Source organism: Hermetia illucens, chromosome 3, assembly GCF_905115235.1.
Source record: "Hermetia illucens chromosome 3, iHerIll2.2.curated.20191125, whole genome shotgun sequence".
Taxonomy (NCBI): domain Eukaryota; kingdom Metazoa; phylum Arthropoda; class Insecta; order Diptera; family Stratiomyidae; genus Hermetia; species Hermetia illucens.
In genome coordinates, this window is record NC_051851.1 from 165,164,509 (window position 1) to 165,181,185 (window position 16,677).

A 16,677-nucleotide genomic window follows, 5' to 3' on the forward strand; every position below is an offset into this window, starting at 1 on the left:
ATCAAGTTGATGTGGACTTAGGACCCCGCAATTCTCAAAAAACCGATGTCTAGCTGACGGCGTTCTGTTTGCTGATGTGTGCGTATCGATACTTCTAATACCTGAAAAGTCTCAATTAACAGCTCAGCATTCCACCGACCCAACACTAATACCTGCACCTACGACACTTATCCTCAGCCCCTTTCGCAGCCCTGAAAAAAGGAAGCCCACTTCCCGTGAATACCACTGAAGAGGGAGTGGTTATGATTCCACAATCGACCAGTCCATTGCACCTACTCAGTCGTTGCAGGTAACTTCTCATGTCGCACATAATCATAGAAACAGGAGCATAGCAGTGATGTCGCTTATGGAAGCTGATCTTTAGGGGCATACGAATCGGAATAGTGAAGAGGACGGATTGTGGTGGGGGGACATTGAACATTTTGGCAGCAGGGATTGTTTGTAATTTCGTGATCAAACTGGGCGAGAGTTTTTGCTTAATCTTCAATTTCGCTTTCGGTTCCTCTTGAACTTGGGGAAGCTCGTTGAATATTCTCAAAAGTATCCTTTTTTGGTTGCATCTAAGGGAAGTACTTCGTCTCGAAGTGTCTCATGTTTAAGAATTATATCTTCAACTTGCTATTGATACCACGTACTCGTATTAACAGAGGACTATTATCACTAGAATTTATGACTCAGTGTCCAAAATAGCAAGTTCCTACAATTCGGCGCGAGACTAGTGAAAAAGGCGTCAGTCTCGTCATGATAACGTCTTTCGATTGCTAATAACAATAACCTCGAATGTTCAGTTAGCTAAAAACTGAAGTAGCTAAAATTAGCTTGATCGCGTAACTTTTTGGATTTCGTAGATATTTCACCAAACAGTAATGACCATCGGTCTAGCCCTCTACGATAAAACTCTAAACGGAAAAAATAGCTGAGCAAATATTTTGGTTCTTAATTTGCGCCCCATTCTCGTTCAAACTAATGGGAAACGAAACACGACAGACACCACCTCTATTCCAGCGAACTTACTATTGGCAGCAACAATTCCACATTAACTTGTTGCTTTATTGACTCCACCAAACATTCAATTTAGTCCTTGTCCTTCAATCTCACACCTACCCATAAAGTTGGCACCGCAGAATATTGGTGTTGGGGGAGAATGGACTATAATGCCGTCTGGAATGGTATTTTTTCTTCCACGGATATTTTTAGATAGGAAGTTCATTGGGGTGGGTGCCAGGAAGTAGTTTATGCTGTTGTTAAGTAGGAGTAGCGGAAAAACATGCTATCGTGAAAGTATACGCTATTTTCACTGTTTAGAAAATTCTTTTGACTCACCTATTTGGTTTTGTGGCTCATTGCGATATCTTCAGGTTCAAGCCCATCGTCCTTTTGTGCTGGAATTAGGGTGTCTAGGAGATTGGTGAAATTTATAGTCTCTCAAAAATAATTGTTTTTGATGTCTTATTACTTTCTAAAGACTCGGCATCAACGCTAGATATGCCGATTAATGGCTGAATTCGCAAGGATATAAGTGCCGATTTAATTAATGTCTCGTATCAGATAGGGCTCTTTGCGCAGTAAAGGAAAGGAGAGACAAAGAATCTTGAGAGGAAGAGGAGAGAGGCTTTCATCATCTTTTAGTCGGTGTCGGTCAAAGTTACGATGTCTCATTCTTGAAATATGATGGTAATATTAATGCAGACAGTTTCTAATGAAAATTAAGCTAATGAAAGGGAACAATTTCATTTTTATCCTTATCAACAGCTCCACCTAATTGAATTGTAACTTAATACTTCCCCTGTTGACTTTGTGAAGTTAACTTGCGTTCATTTGATAATGGTACTTGTTTTTCCATTTGCAGTATGTTGAAGCCGTGGTGAGTAGTTATATGCGCGCTCTACGACTACAAGCTGGCGAGGAGTACAAATCATGGGAGAGTAAAGGTTTCCGCATAGTCAAAGAATGTATACAAAAATTAGCCGAGAGTTTAGCATACGATGTAGTAAAGCAAGGGACACAGAAAGTAACTAGAGAGGATGCTGAGCGTTGGCTGCAACAGAATCCAACATTCCTTTACATGTTAGAAGAAGTATTTACACATCTATATCATTATCGCGCTAACAAGAATCTACAAGAAGAACAAGTTGGCGTGCGACCTAGACGACCATCCATCAAAACTAATTATTTATTGCCACTATGTGAAGGTAATGTTCATTTGAAGCTTTGGCTATCATAACAGACAAAAATATTCATTGTGTTATCATTTTTTAGGCCTTCAATATGTCCCGGATTATCCAGCTTTTACCGATATATCACAAATGTTATTTATCAATTCAAATTTACCACATGATCACCGTAACAAATGGCGCTTTTTATTTTCCTCACAAATCCACGGTGAAAGCTTCTCCACATTATTAGGACGAATTATGGATCAAGGCGCAACGGTTCTGATTATAGAGGATACAAATGGTTATATATTTGGTGGATTTGCTCCCGGGTCATGGTCGTTAGGGCCAAACTTTTTTGGTAAATAAATTATAAATTATAAAATAGTATTTTAATGACTGAATTAATTCTTTCGTTTTTCTAAATTAGGTAATGATCAAGCATTTTTATTCACATTACGACCAAAAATGCGATGTTTTCCGGCCACTCACTATAATGATCACTTCCAATATTTAAACTTAAATCAACAGACTATGCCTAATGGACTGGTGAGTAATTGTCACTATTCATTCATTTAAAAGTGTACCTCATAAGATAAACAATCAATAACATAGCATCCTGCAAATCTCAAGCCATATTTTGATAGTTCTTTTAAAATTAGAGGATTTGTTGTTGTTGGTTCGGGGGTTATATGTTCGGAGACTAGTCATGGATTAGGGTGAAATGACCCGGTTCGTATATTTACTTCGGAATTTTGTATTTACAATTCTAAAAAGTATTCCTATCGCAAATGGGAGGGACACTTAAAAGTGATGCAAATTTTTCCAATAAAAACATTTCGATTGGCGAAGCAAACAAGTTATCGTCGAACCACGACGTGTTGCTCAACTCAAAAGAGTCGCTTTACAATAATTTTCTTAAACTATCAAAAATAATGTTTCCATCAATAGAATATATACATATGTTGATGCAGACAAATTGACTCGCGGAATCTTACTTACAAACACATTCACTCAATTAACGAAGTAGACTCGTCCAGTTTTCGACCTATTCCTCTGTAGTCTCAGAACATCAGAAAATTCCTATAAACATTATTGTAATTATGAATGATTCAGCTACCAAATCAAATGATCTGGACTTAATCGCAGTGTTTACAAATTTAGACAATGGATCTTCTTCTTTTTGTTCAGCCTTTGTTCCGTTTATAACCGGGGTCGGCTCGTTGTGATCGGTTTCGCCATTTGGTTCTATCAAATGCCTGATCATGATGCAATTGCGAAACTTTTAAATCCCGTTGTTTCGGCCGTCCTTTTGGTCGCCTACCATCGACGTCGATGTTCAGAACAATCTTGGCGGGTGGATTCATTAGCGCGAATTACGTGATTATACCATCGAAGACGCCTCCCCCGCAGTTTTTCCATGATCAGTGCACCCCCTTACCGATTGTGAATATCCTCATTGCGGATGTGATCAAAACGTGTCACGCCACTAGTCCAACGCAACATGTTCGTCTCCATTACCGCAGGACGCCATTCATTGTTTTTTATTTTCGGTCAACACTCAGAACCATAAAGAGCGACAGAACGGACGACATTGCGATAAATTTTAGATTTGAGACGTTCGTTGATGCGTCGATCGCAAAGAACACCATTTATAGAACGCCACTTCATCTAGGTTGCGTTAATGCGTGAAGCAATTTTATAACGCAGTTCTCCATTGGCTGATAGCATTGACCCGAGACATTTAAATCGCTCAGTTCTGGGCAGGTCACTGCCGCTGACAGTGATTGTGCCTGTTTCATGGGGATCGGTCGTGAAAAACTCGGTTTTATTTAGATTCAATCTGAGACCGTCTTGAATGAGGCGATCATTCCATTTTTGGGTATGTTGATCGAGATCATTTTTACTATTAGACGCTAGTAAAACATCATCTGCATAAAGCAGTCTATAGGGCGCTGGACGTTGGATATCCCGTGTGACAGTGTCCATAACAAGAACAAAGAGGATTGGTGTGAGGGCACTTCTTTGATGAACACCAACAGAGACACGAAGCGGTTTTGATACATCAACCACACTTCGAACTTTACTCTTCGGATCGTGGTTGAGCAATTGAACCCAGCGCACGAGTTCTTCTGCACTAAGTGTTGTCGTAGAGACTAACCAGATTAGTTCGTGTGGCACACGGTCAAATGCTTTCTCTAGATTCAGAAATGCAATGTAAACAGGGCGATGCTTCTCACGATGTTTCTCCATGAGTAACCGCGCAGCGTGTATTGCGTCAGTAGTTCCGCAGTTCTGGACAAATTCGGCTTGATTCACAATTATTTCAACGATTTCGCGAATACGATTGTCAAGTATGCATTCAAAAATCTTCATGGTATGGGGAAGTAACCGGATTGAAGTTGGCGTCTTGTGAGAATATAGTCGATTTGCGTTTTACTGTTCCCACTATAAAATCTAGGAAGTGAGACAACCGTTTGATGAACCATATATTCATAAGGACACGGCCATGTTTGTCCGCAGAATCGATTATACGATCGCCAACCTCATTGCACACTCCAAACCACTTGTCTGTCGCGGGACCTGTCACCAAGAAAGACTGATCTCTCTAGGAGGATTTAGCATAGTGGAATAATTCCAAATATACTTTATTTATCTCGTGCCCTGATCTCAGCACTTTATTTTTGTTTTACTGAGGATAGGACAAAGTACGTTGCCTCAGACCCTCCTCCTTTACCTGCGCATGGGACCAGCATGTTACGTTAATGGCATGGCGGAATTTGTGTGGATGCCGGACTGCTTTCCTGATACTGGTCTTTATCACGGGCGTTTCAGGAAAACTTTCAATTTCGACACTTTTCGAACCTTTATAGAGGCCTGGGACAAATGGTGCCAGGTTGTGAAGTCAAAAAGGTAAAACTAAACATTACATGGACTCATTACCTCTTTGAATTCAAATAAATGTAGAGACAGATCAAATGAATGGGATCTCTACGCAGGAACTGGATGTTCATGTACATGAATGGGATCATAGGAAAGATCAACTTTGCCAATCCACGTGTCACAAGCACACATCAGCGGTCGATTTCTGGATCGGACAAAGTAGCTTATACTTGCATTCAACGGCTGAACTGACAAACTTTGAAGGCGATGGCCGGAAATCAAGATAGTTTCTATTCTCAAAAAGAGTAAAGTGCAAAATGTTTACAAAAATTTTCGGCCGATTTCACTCCTAAATGTCTTTGCGGAATAAGTAAATGCTACGGCGGAAGCCAGATTCCATACGTTCCACCGCCTCCCATACAATTGCTTTGTATACAGAAGACACAGGTTTACCAACTCTTGCTTAAACCATCTGCTGCTATCCATTAAGCTGGCAAAAAAACCAAACAAATAACGTATGATTTGATGTTATTAGACATCTGCAAAGCACATGAGAACGCAGATTCTGGAAGGCAATATGGGTGGAACGATATCATAATCTGGGTATAAGGAGTAATGGAAACTTAAGATAAACGAGGACCATGTCAAGGTTGATAACGGGCGAGCATAATTCTGCGTTTTTAATCCAGTGTCTTTTAACGTATACAGAGTAAAATGTCGGGCAAATGGACATATTCCAGCATACGGACTTTTCCATAGTGGCTTCGGGGAGTCAAGGTGGGAGATAGAAAAACTGATCAGACGACAAGCCACCTTCTTTATGGGGAAATGGGATAGACGTAAACTGCGTCTAACTTTAGAGAAGTCCAGTGTCATATACTCTGCCGGAAGACCAGCTGACTTCTTCCGTCTTAACATCAAGAGTGCAACGTCAGAGAACAGGAAAAGCATCACCTTCTTGTGTAGAGTAATAATGTTAAAAACGTGGCAAAATTATCGAATTTCGTGTCTCGCCTCAGCTTGGGTTTACATCTCAGGGAAGCTCTCAAGTTTCACGGAGACCCATCCTTGATTATGCGTCCTCATCGCCAGTTGCTCTCAAATATCTTGAAAAGAAAATTAAGTCCCTCACAATTGCCTTACTACTAAAGCGTTTAGGGGCCTCCTTCACGTGTTTTTCTCTGCCAACGAGCCTTCTAAACGCTGCAGTCGGGCCCTCCTTGCTGCAAGGGGAATCATAAGGCACAAAGCCACCAAATTTTGAAAGATTTATAAAAGTGATTTGGCGGCATCCAACCATTATTGGCCGCCATCTTTTCGTATATTTTTTGCCCCTTCGGTCATTTTGGGAGTATTTCGCTTTTTTTTATCCACAGATTGTTTATTGGGCGTTAGTTTATCGCCTCGGCCACTGCTACATACAATCGAACGAATTCTGTAAGGCAGGCCTTTGAATTGCCTGGCGTTGTTGAGAAAATGCATCATAACGCACGAAGTTCTTTTATATGCAAATATTCATGCAAGATGTTTGCAAACGTTCCCTCAATATCTTTAAGAAGTGATATATTTCACGCAGTTTCACTTTCCAGCTATTTAAAATGATGCTGTGGGTTTTGTCGATGTTTTTTGAAATAGTACCCTTTTTCGGCCCTTCAGAACCTTCAGCATCATTGGTATGGTGTGACGAAACCTGTATACACGTCCTGGGACAGTGTCCGGCACTTGTGCAAAGTAGGTCGAGACATCTGAGAGAACACTTAATACTAGACGCAAAGTTGAAAGATCTAGAAGTAGCGAACATGCTAAAGTTCCTGACGGTTATAGGCCTGCTTGAGATGCTATGATCAATAGGTAGGTATAACCAGTAAAAGGGGCACAATAGTTATTTAAGGACGCGGTGCGACTTTTCCTTAACAGAATAATAATCATTAGTGTGTGCAGTATCGTGTTTAAAGGTTCTGAACCACTTACAAATGATTGATTTCTAGGGTTCACACTCGCCCTAACCTTTTTTAAGCCATTTTGTGGTTTGGACACTATCTTTTCCCATTAAAAAACCACGTTTAATTAACTCATGAAACTTCTGGTTGTCCATGTTTTCCACATCAACGGAAGTGACGTCACGTAAACGAGTGTGACTTTGAAACTAGTCAACATATTGTTGTCAAACTTTACAAAGCAATTTCTAAAGGTTGGCACTATTCTTACGGTTAACACTTTTTCCGGTCGGCTTGGCTGAACTACACTTGACTAATTTCGAAGAAGTGCAAAGTTTGTTCGAGGGATGATAGCGCTATCGTTAAGAAAAACGATGTGGAAAAAACGCTCGATTTCTTCAGTAAACTGCACCCTAGTATCGTTTTTACCCTGGAGATGGAAAAGGAAAGTCAATTACCTTTCGTAGACCTGTTGTTGAGGAGGAATTAAAAGAAATTAGATCTGGAAATCTACAGGAAACCAACGGACACCAAACGAGCTATCTCCAGTACTTCGAAACACGCTTAGCAGCACAAAGTCGGCTCTTTCAATCACATGATCTACTGAATGCTAATTCTCCCTATTTCCTTGGAAGGAGTGATGAAAGAAGCATATTTTTGAGATTCCCAGACTGATTGCATATACTGACCACTATCAGCAAACGAGAGAGGGCGCTCCAACGGCAAGTGCCCACCAAAATGACTCCGAATCAACTGCCCAGACGGAGAATAGCTTTGGAATTTAATGAAAATTCCCTTTCGTTCAAACAAAAACTGAGGAGAGATGGTTTGGTCGTCATCTTCAGAAGCAGGAACAACCAACTCAAAACTCTTCTAGGATCGACCAAATATCTAATCGATCAAATGGCGAAGTCCGACATATTCGAAATTTCCTGCACAGATGGCAGGAAAGTATACATCGGGCAAGGAATGTGGAAAAGTTTTTTATAGAACACCTGAAGGCAGAAGACTTGGGGGAAAAAAAGGCTGCGACGGTTTTCAGATCAAAGGTAGCGGAACCTATCGTTGGTTTTCAGTACATAAGGGATACAAGGAAATTAAACGTGACTGAAAGTTTAGAAATTTATACAACAACAAAGAGGATGATTTTCTTCATAGAGATCAAGGCGAGGGTTGCTTTGGCTCTTCAAATTCATCAGGTCTGGTGGAGAATATTATCACATCCATTCCATCGGCGAGACGAGTAAGAGAAGAAGAAAGTGAATGATGGTTTGATTACCCGCGATACCTAGGATATTGATTAAAAATAGAACGATTCTGGATTTTTTTCTCAATCAATCATACAAGTAGTAGCCAAAATATGGATATTTGCAAAAAATAGATTTTGTTAGTAAAGTAAACGAAAACGATTTTCTTTTTAAGAATATGATGAGTCCTGAGTCCGTCATAAAGTAGATGACGGACTGAACTAATTGAAAAGAAACTTTCTTTCTCAGTTTCTGGTGCACGGACCCCTTTGCTCTGGAATAGAACCCAAATTTTAAAAAATAGGCGACTAGCGGTTTCGTCCAGGGCATTAGCCGCAAGTCGTCTATTTTTTAAAATTTCGGTCCTAGTCATCAAGTGGATGGTGGACATGAAGTCTCCCATGGCGTGTTATGAATTATATATAAAAGGGCAAACAACACTCGGTAACCAATTCGGTCACGCTGCTCTCAGGGCAGAGGCAGGGGTGACGTCTGATGAGTTATCTCCGCTCTGGACGAAATCGCAAATCGTCTATTTTTTAAACGAGACTTAGTTGCGCGTTTGCCGTTCTATTTACTTGTACAAAAAATAAACTAGAATCAACGGAGGTGACATGATCTTCATATTTGCGGCTTTGTTTTTTTTCTATGGATTAATATCTTACATAGTTGTTATTGCGATAAATTAGAGCAGTGCTCCGGATTCTCAAGCAATAAGACCATTATCTACGCACCCTTTATTTTGAGTAATTTTTACTGATTTATAGATACCTGAGGTGTATTAGGAACATTCTCATTTGACTTATAAGGTGCCAGATCTTTAGTGATAAAATAATTCAGATGATTGAGTTATGTTAGCTTGTTTTTTCAACAAAACTTCAGTGAAAATAATTTCATCCTTTCCAGGGCATGGGCGGCCAATTCAGCTACTGGGGCCTGTGGCTTGATTGCGAATACGGTCACGGTGAATGTTCAGAAACATGTACGTCCTTCAAAAATTACATCCAACTTAGTGCAAATAAAAAATTTACTATACGTAACGTCGAAGTATGGGCAGTAGGCGAAAAACCCAAAAAGGAAGATGAAGAGGTAACCCATCCAAAAAATGTTGTGAATTAGTTTGTAATTACCGAATTATTTTGAATAGGACGGGGTGAGAAGTTCCATATTGGACGGTCATACCGAGGAAAAGGCAATACTTGAGCTGGCTGGACGCCGACAGTACTCGGACGGAATGCGGGAGGAGCCGAACACATAATAATTTTAACATAAATTAGTCTTAGAGTCCCAATTTTCATACCATTTGGAACGTTTCAAAGCATGTGAATTCTATTTATTTCCTTAAAGCGACTGTTAGCTGTTGTAGAGAGACATTATGTAAACTGTTCCTTGTTTTGGCTTTTAGCTGCGTATGTGTAAGAGAAATGTTGAAAAGTAAGTAGTCATACATAATTGTTTCCTTTGAGGAATATTTGAAAGAGCGAGCGAGAGTGATTCGTTTGTAGAATACGTGAAGACAAAAGTTTTGTGTTAGTTATTGATATGAATTGAACAAAACGAATTGTAGATATTAATATTTACTTGTTTGTCCGTTAAATAGTCAGACAATACTGCTTAGTACCTATTTTGGTTTCATCCGGTAGCTGATATTTGCTTTCTAAGTTGCAAGTGATATGTCTTCTAGTCAATTGTGTTTCCTGATTTCTGCTCCCTGCATTTTATGCGATTGTTGTTTTAAACCAGAAAGAGTACCTCCTATGAAAATAGTCAAAGTAATCATTTCTAATATACCGAGTGCCTAAATATTTTACGTCCTTGATAATTGCCTTAACGTCTATCTTCCCGTAATTGTACTGCAAATATATTTATCTCGTCAATTCTTCTATCTACTGTAAAGTTAAGCAGCAATTTGTCTGTAAATGTGGTATAAATTGCAATTATGCGCAAGAACGAGGCTGAGTTCGATCTCTTCAATTCGTACAACGAAGACATGTGAAATGAATAGTTAAATTCATGCCAGGAAATGTCTCGGATAAGTGAACTCTTCTGCTAATAATATTGTCTGACGAAATAGAAAAATAGGAATTAATATTATTCAAAGGAGTTAGAAAATATGGAGTCGGTTGTGTCTGTGCGTGTCGTCTATGTATAGATCTCTTATCTTATGCTTTTCTAAGCGCTTCTATTTGTCCAGTTATTCAGCTTACTTTTTTCACTTGAACAACATACTAAGACATAAGTTCTATTGCTAAGCAAAAAGATATATGAAGTAAAGATAAAACGTTTTTTAATGTGATAAATCATCAAACGAATGAGAGAGTATAACAAGCAAGAAAGATGCTAAATGCATGCAAAGCATAACACGTATCAATGACAATTTCACTGCACAAATTTATTCGAACAAATTCAGAGTTTCTATAGTTTCTTATGCAATGCGTTAGTTTTGTGTAAATCAAAATATATCGAATACATACAAATTATTGCATCAATATCATGCAAACCAACGTTGTCATAGAGAAATACCGTTACTATAGAGAATATTGTATATATTTTGAACTAGTTGACGTTCATATCACCGAGAAAATGATAAGAACGTCATGGATTTAATTGTGTTAGACGCATAAAAAAATCGAATTAAAAATGCAGGATAAATATTTGAAATAATTAAAAGAGAATAGAAACGTCTATTTACAATATTTTGATAGAGTCCAACTCTTTAAGGAATTACAGAAATTTGAATGAAATATGAAAGAATCAGGAGACCTACAAACTTATGAAGAGAAATATGTATGAAAGATGAAAAATGATTATGAAAAAATTAACGAAATAAACTGAAAATTACTTGAAGATTTGTTGTGTTTAATTAGTAGTACTTACATAGGTCTGAATATATGCTTTATCAACAACGGCGCGAAAACCCGTATCCAGTCTAGGTCTGCCTTAGTAACGGACTCCATCCATCAATTCGATATCCCTAAAAGCTGTCTGGCGTCCTGACCTACGCCATCGCTCTATCTTAGGCAGGGTCTGCTTCGTCCAGGCTCCCTTCCCTTATAGAATTTCCGGGCTGGGTCATCCTCATCCATACGGATTCAGTGACCCGCTCACCGTAACCTATTGAGCCGGATTTTATCCACAACCGGACGGTCATGGTATCGCTCATAGAGTTTGTCATTATGTAGGCTACGGACTCGACCATCCATCTCGCGCCGCCTGCTTGATCTGGATGAAGGCAGTTTGTACATCTCGGGTCGTTCTTCCCATGATGTCGATATCGTCAGCATAGACCAGTAGTTGGGTGGACTTAAAGAGGATCGTACCTCTTGCATTTACCTCAGCATCATGGATCATTTTCTCGAGGGCTAGGTTAAAGAAGACACATGATAGGGCATCCTCTTGTCGTAGACCGTTGTTGATGCCGAATGGTCTTGAGAGTGATCCTGCTGCCTTTATCTGGCGTCGCACATTGACCAGGGTCAGCCTAGTCAATCTTATCAATTTTGTTGGGATACCGAATTCTCTCATGGCCGCGTGCAGTTTTACCTTGGCTATGCTATCATAGGCGGTTTTAAGTCGATGAATAGATGGTGCAACTGGTGTCCATTTTCCAACAGTTTTTCTGATCTGTTACTGATTTGCCTGGAGTGAAGCCTCTTTGGTATGGGCCAATGATGTTCTGGACGTATGGGGCTATCCGGCCTAGCAAGATAGCGGAGAATATCTTATAGATGGTACTCAGCAACGTGATACCTCTATAATAGCTGCACTGTCTGATATCTCCCTTTTTATGTATGAGACAGATAATGTCTCTTTGCCAGTCGTTAGGCATTGATTCGCTGTCCCACACCTTGAGCACTAGTTGATGAACCACTTGGTGTAACTGGTCGCCTCCATATTTAACCAATTCGCCTATAATTCCATCGGCTCCTGGCGACTTATGATTTTTAAGCCGATAAATTGCACGGACTGTTTCTCCTATACTTGGTGGCGGCAGTATTTTTCCGTCGTCTTCAGTTGCCGAGACCTTCAACTCGCCGAAGTTCTGGTTTTTCGGTAGTTCATCAAAGTACTCGACTCATCGCTCTAATATGCCCAATCTGTCGGACATCAAATTTCCCTCTTTTTCTCGGCAGGATGAACATCGAGGTGTATAAGGCTTCATCCTGCTGATTTGTTGGTAAAACTTGCGCGCCTGGTGCGGTTGCTCCCTGTACTTTTCGAGTTCACAGACGTGTTGGTTCTCCCAGGTTTCGTTTTTCCCTCTATGAAGTCGCTTCTCCGCTCGCTGGAGTTCATGATAAGTCTTCGCGCGTGCCCGCGTTCTTTGAGAATGCAGCATTACTCGGTATGCGGCATTCTTCCGTTCCGTTGCTAGCTTACATTCAGCGTCAAACCAGCCGTTCCGACTCTTTTTGCGGCTGGGGCCAAATATGTTTGTGGCCGTATTTATGATAACATTTTTCAGGTGATTGTGGAAATGATTTGTTGATGCTTCATCTTCAGGATCTCTGTTGACTGCGGTTATTGCGGCATCCATTTCCCTCTTATAGGTGTTTCGGAGGACTGTGTTGTGGATGGCTTGAGTGTTAACTCTCATCTGATTGTCAGAGGGGATTCTGGGTGGTGTTGTTATTCGAGCTCGGAGCACCATGCCATCGAGATAGTGATCTGAGTCTATATTGGCCCCCCTAAATGTTCTAACATTCATGAAGGCTGAGAGGTGACGGCGTTCGATCAACACGTGGTCAATTTGGTTGAAAGTGGCCCCGTCTGGAGAGGCCCACGTATGTTTGTAGACCGCTTTCCGCGCAAACCAGGTACTTCGAACAACCATTTCGTGTGACCCTGCTAATTGAATAATCCGCAGTCCGTTATCATTTGTTTTTTCGTGTAAGCTATGGGAGCCAACGTATCGCCTGAATATGGGCTCCTTCCCTACTTGGCTGTTAAAATCCCCAAGTATGATTTTGATATCATATCTGGGACAGGCTTGGAGGGTTCGTTCTACTGCCTCGTAGAAGGTATCCTTCTCCGACTCTGCAGTCTCCTCTGTAGGGGCGTGAACGTTTATGAGGCTTATATTTCTAAACTTGCCTCGCAAAGCCGATAACAGCAGGTTTCATTTTTTGGCTGATTAAGAAACCTACTCCGAGCACATAGTTTACTGGATGACCACTATAATATATAGTGTAGCAACTCATCTCCAGCAAACCGGTCCCTGTTCAACGCATCTCCTGTAACGCTGTTACATCAGCCCTATATTGGAACAGGGTATCGGTTAGCTGCTTATCAGCTTCATCTCTGTACAGGAAGCGTTCCATGAGAAAATGCGCAAATCGTTATTCCTTTGTCGTTGCCGGGTTCGTCGTTGTGTAATTCGTCCAGTCCGAAGCTCCTGTTGTGGCTTCGTAACAAGTTGTTTTCCGTGTAGGGTTGTCAGCCCTATCCAACCCCCAACCTGGAGGACCAGTTGATACAATTTGTCCCGTTTTTAGGCACGGGCGACTCGCCTTCATCCTTCTCCGTCTGCAGGTTTTCGTTAAGAAAGAGCTCCCAGCGGTCACCACGTGGAGGTGGAGCTAGGGTTTGATAGTAAAGCTGTTGGTGTTGGTTGAGCAGGTGTTTCCCAGGTTTTTTACTGCATCGTGGGTACCAATCCACGTTTCTTCCTGGGAGCTATACTACCTTTTGACACCAGTTGGCCGATTTAATGATCGATCGATTTAAGGTGCCACGAGGTCTGCTGCTAATTCAAATTCCCCCCATCATCTGAATTTACATAGTATAGCCAGAAGTTCGGTCAGTAAATCAAATCTTTATTTCTCACGAAGTAATAAACCACATCAATCGAAAAGTACACTATTAGAAAAGGGAAACATAGAGCTTTCAAACGAAAAAAACATTTATTCAAAATGGCCGACGCTGGCAGCTGTACAGGTTCGAAGTCTGTGAGGCCATGCATCGATCGCTTCACACACGGTATGAAGCGGCATTTTTCGAGCTGCACACACGATGCTAGACTTCAATCTCTCCAAATCGGTGAAAGTTTGATCGCAGACAGCCTCCTTTAACTTAGCCCAAAGGCTGTAATCCAGAGGATTCAAATCGAGGCTGCCTGAGGGCCATTCATCCGCGGTTATGAAGTCACGAACATGCGCCGCTAATCACTGCTGGATTATCTTGGCTTTGTGATCGGGGGCTAAGTCCTGCTGGAAGCACCACGGTTTTCCAGCGAATGGCTCGAAGACATCCTCTAACATCTTTTCGTACAAGCTCGCATTGGTTTTTAACGCCGGCCTCACACAAATGAATATCAGTTACTTCGTGATATGAGACGCCCCACCACACCACGGCAGAAGTCGGATGGTGACGACGTTGGACTCGCGGAGCATTTTCTTGGGCTTCATAACAATTGTGAGCATTACTCAATCATTTTGTCGGTTGAATTTTTCCTCGGTGGTAAAAATTTTTTCATCAGAAAATAGAATTTTGCGATATTATTTACGGGGAAATCGTTGCAGAAGAGCAACACACCAAGTTTGCCGTATTTCCTTCAGTTTTGGCGTTAACATATGGCTAATGCACCGCCGGTACGCACCGAGATCGACACCTTCTTGTAAAATACGACTGATATTTTGAGTTGAAACGCCCATTTCCCCCGACATTCGTTACTGCTTGTACAGAGGATTGCGATGAACACGTTCACGCATAGCATGCACGATATTTGGGTGACGTACGGAGCGTGGGCGCTCCTCCCGCGGCTTGTCAACCACATCAGCTGTTTCGCAGTATCGAGCTAATGTCCTAAAAACGAATCGTTCTTTTACCGGCAGCTTTTTTTTTTAACAAACTATGAATCTTTTTCGGCGTTTTTCCATATTAGTGCAACGCAATAATCACGATTTTTTTTTCGTAATTGCCGAACTTCATCCTGCTGTATGGAAGGTAAACGATAATACATTTTCGTTAACAAACAATAGCATTTCAGGTCGTACATCGAGAAATGTGTGTTAAACAAATTTCCACATTCCGAATTAATTGAGTAAAAAAAGACTCATATCATCGGAAAGCTGGGACCATCCCTGTCGCGTGAAGTACAGGATCTTTTTAAAGGGATATAAATCCATCCGTGTCACTAGCCGGTGGAGTGAGCAGCATTACACCACCCACAGGGCAGCATCGCCAACATTCGTCACTCCATAGCGGGGACAGGCAGGATGTTATTTTCTTCTTTTTTTTTGTTCTCTTCCTATTATTTTCCATTATTTATTTTTCTTCATCATTATTTTATTCATTATTTATTTTCTTTTTACTTTAATGCTTTTTGTTATTTATTCATTTTATTAATTATTATCTTATTCCGGTTCGTCGGGTTTTTGTTTGATATTTTTCGGTGATTACGTGTGTGATTACGGAGATTGCTAGGTCCCCGGCGCAAATTCGTTTGGAGCCACAGGCGTTTTCGCTCCGGTGTTCCTTTCGTTCTTTCTCCTCCTCCCCCTGATTCTGCTAAAATATGTTGCGCGAGGAGAAATCTGGGCAGGGCCTGATACCACCGCTTGCGGCAGTCGTTGTCAGGGTGCATCCCTTTTGGTGGCGTAATCGGGCGGCGTGGTTTCAGCAGTTGGAGGCGCGTTTGCGCTCACGGGAATTACGACGGCCGCCGCGCAGTTCAACCACGCCTTAATCGACCTCGACAAGGGGACCATCGGGCTGGTGTCGGACGCGCCTGAGGAGTGCTTCTACTCCCTCTTGATGTAGCAGCTAATAAGACGCTTTTCAGAGAGTGAGTAGGTAAAACTGAATCACTTGCTGAGTAAGTTGACGCTAGGTGACCGTACCTGGAGGTGTTTTCCGCGACGGCTGATAAAATACACAAGCTGTATGCGCGCTCCGTGGTCGCGGAAGTTTCCCGAGACACACCTCGGGAAGTGGAAGACCCCAAGTCAATGGTGACGACATTGGCTGACGTGGTCACAAATCTCGCTGCGGCGGTTGATACTTTACTTTACGATACTTGGTAGATTTCGATCGCAATCACGGGCTAGGTCCGCTTCCCAAAAGAGGTGTTCGGGTAGTCGCCCGCCGGGACCTCGGCGGTTTGTTGGTACCATCGGAAATACGGAGCTCAAACGACTAAATGTACCACTGGATGCACGTTTAGCACAACAAAAAACTAGGCTCGCTGGGTGCCTCGGCGTTGGCTACCCGAGGCGCAGTATCACGTCGCCTTACAGTCTTCGACCCCTTCAGCAGACGTTGTTTTCTGGCCGACACGGGCGCTGAGGGGTCAATTCTCTTTGTACCGCGTCTGAACACCCTATTTCCGAAAAATTTACGTCTGGCGGCCGCGAACTCATCTCCCATCAACACCTATGGCTATAGGCAGGTGGACGTGAGTCTTGGACTGCGCCGAACGTTTTCGTGGCGTTTCATTCTGGCGGATATTAGCATCCC

The 16,677-nt window shown here is 41.7% G+C and overlaps 1 protein-coding gene across 1 annotated transcript in view; it reads left to right on the forward strand.

The window, feature by feature from the left end:
- LOC119651510 (MTOR-associated protein MEAK7) overlaps positions 1–11,067 on the forward strand; it is an 84,283-nt gene extending 73,216 nt beyond the window's left edge. Inside the window, exons 4-8 of the mRNA XM_038055135.1 lie at positions 1,850–2,192; positions 2,260–2,514; positions 2,584–2,702; positions 9,127–9,309; positions 9,368–11,067. Coding sequence (XP_037911063.1) covers positions 1,850–2,192; positions 2,260–2,514; positions 2,584–2,702; positions 9,127–9,309; positions 9,368–9,478 — 1,011 coding nt within the window. The 3' untranslated portion in view covers positions 9,479–11,067. The remainder of the gene's footprint in view (positions 1–1,849; positions 2,193–2,259; positions 2,515–2,583; positions 2,703–9,126; positions 9,310–9,367) is intronic.
- Positions 11,068–16,677: the final 5,610 nt, after the last annotated feature.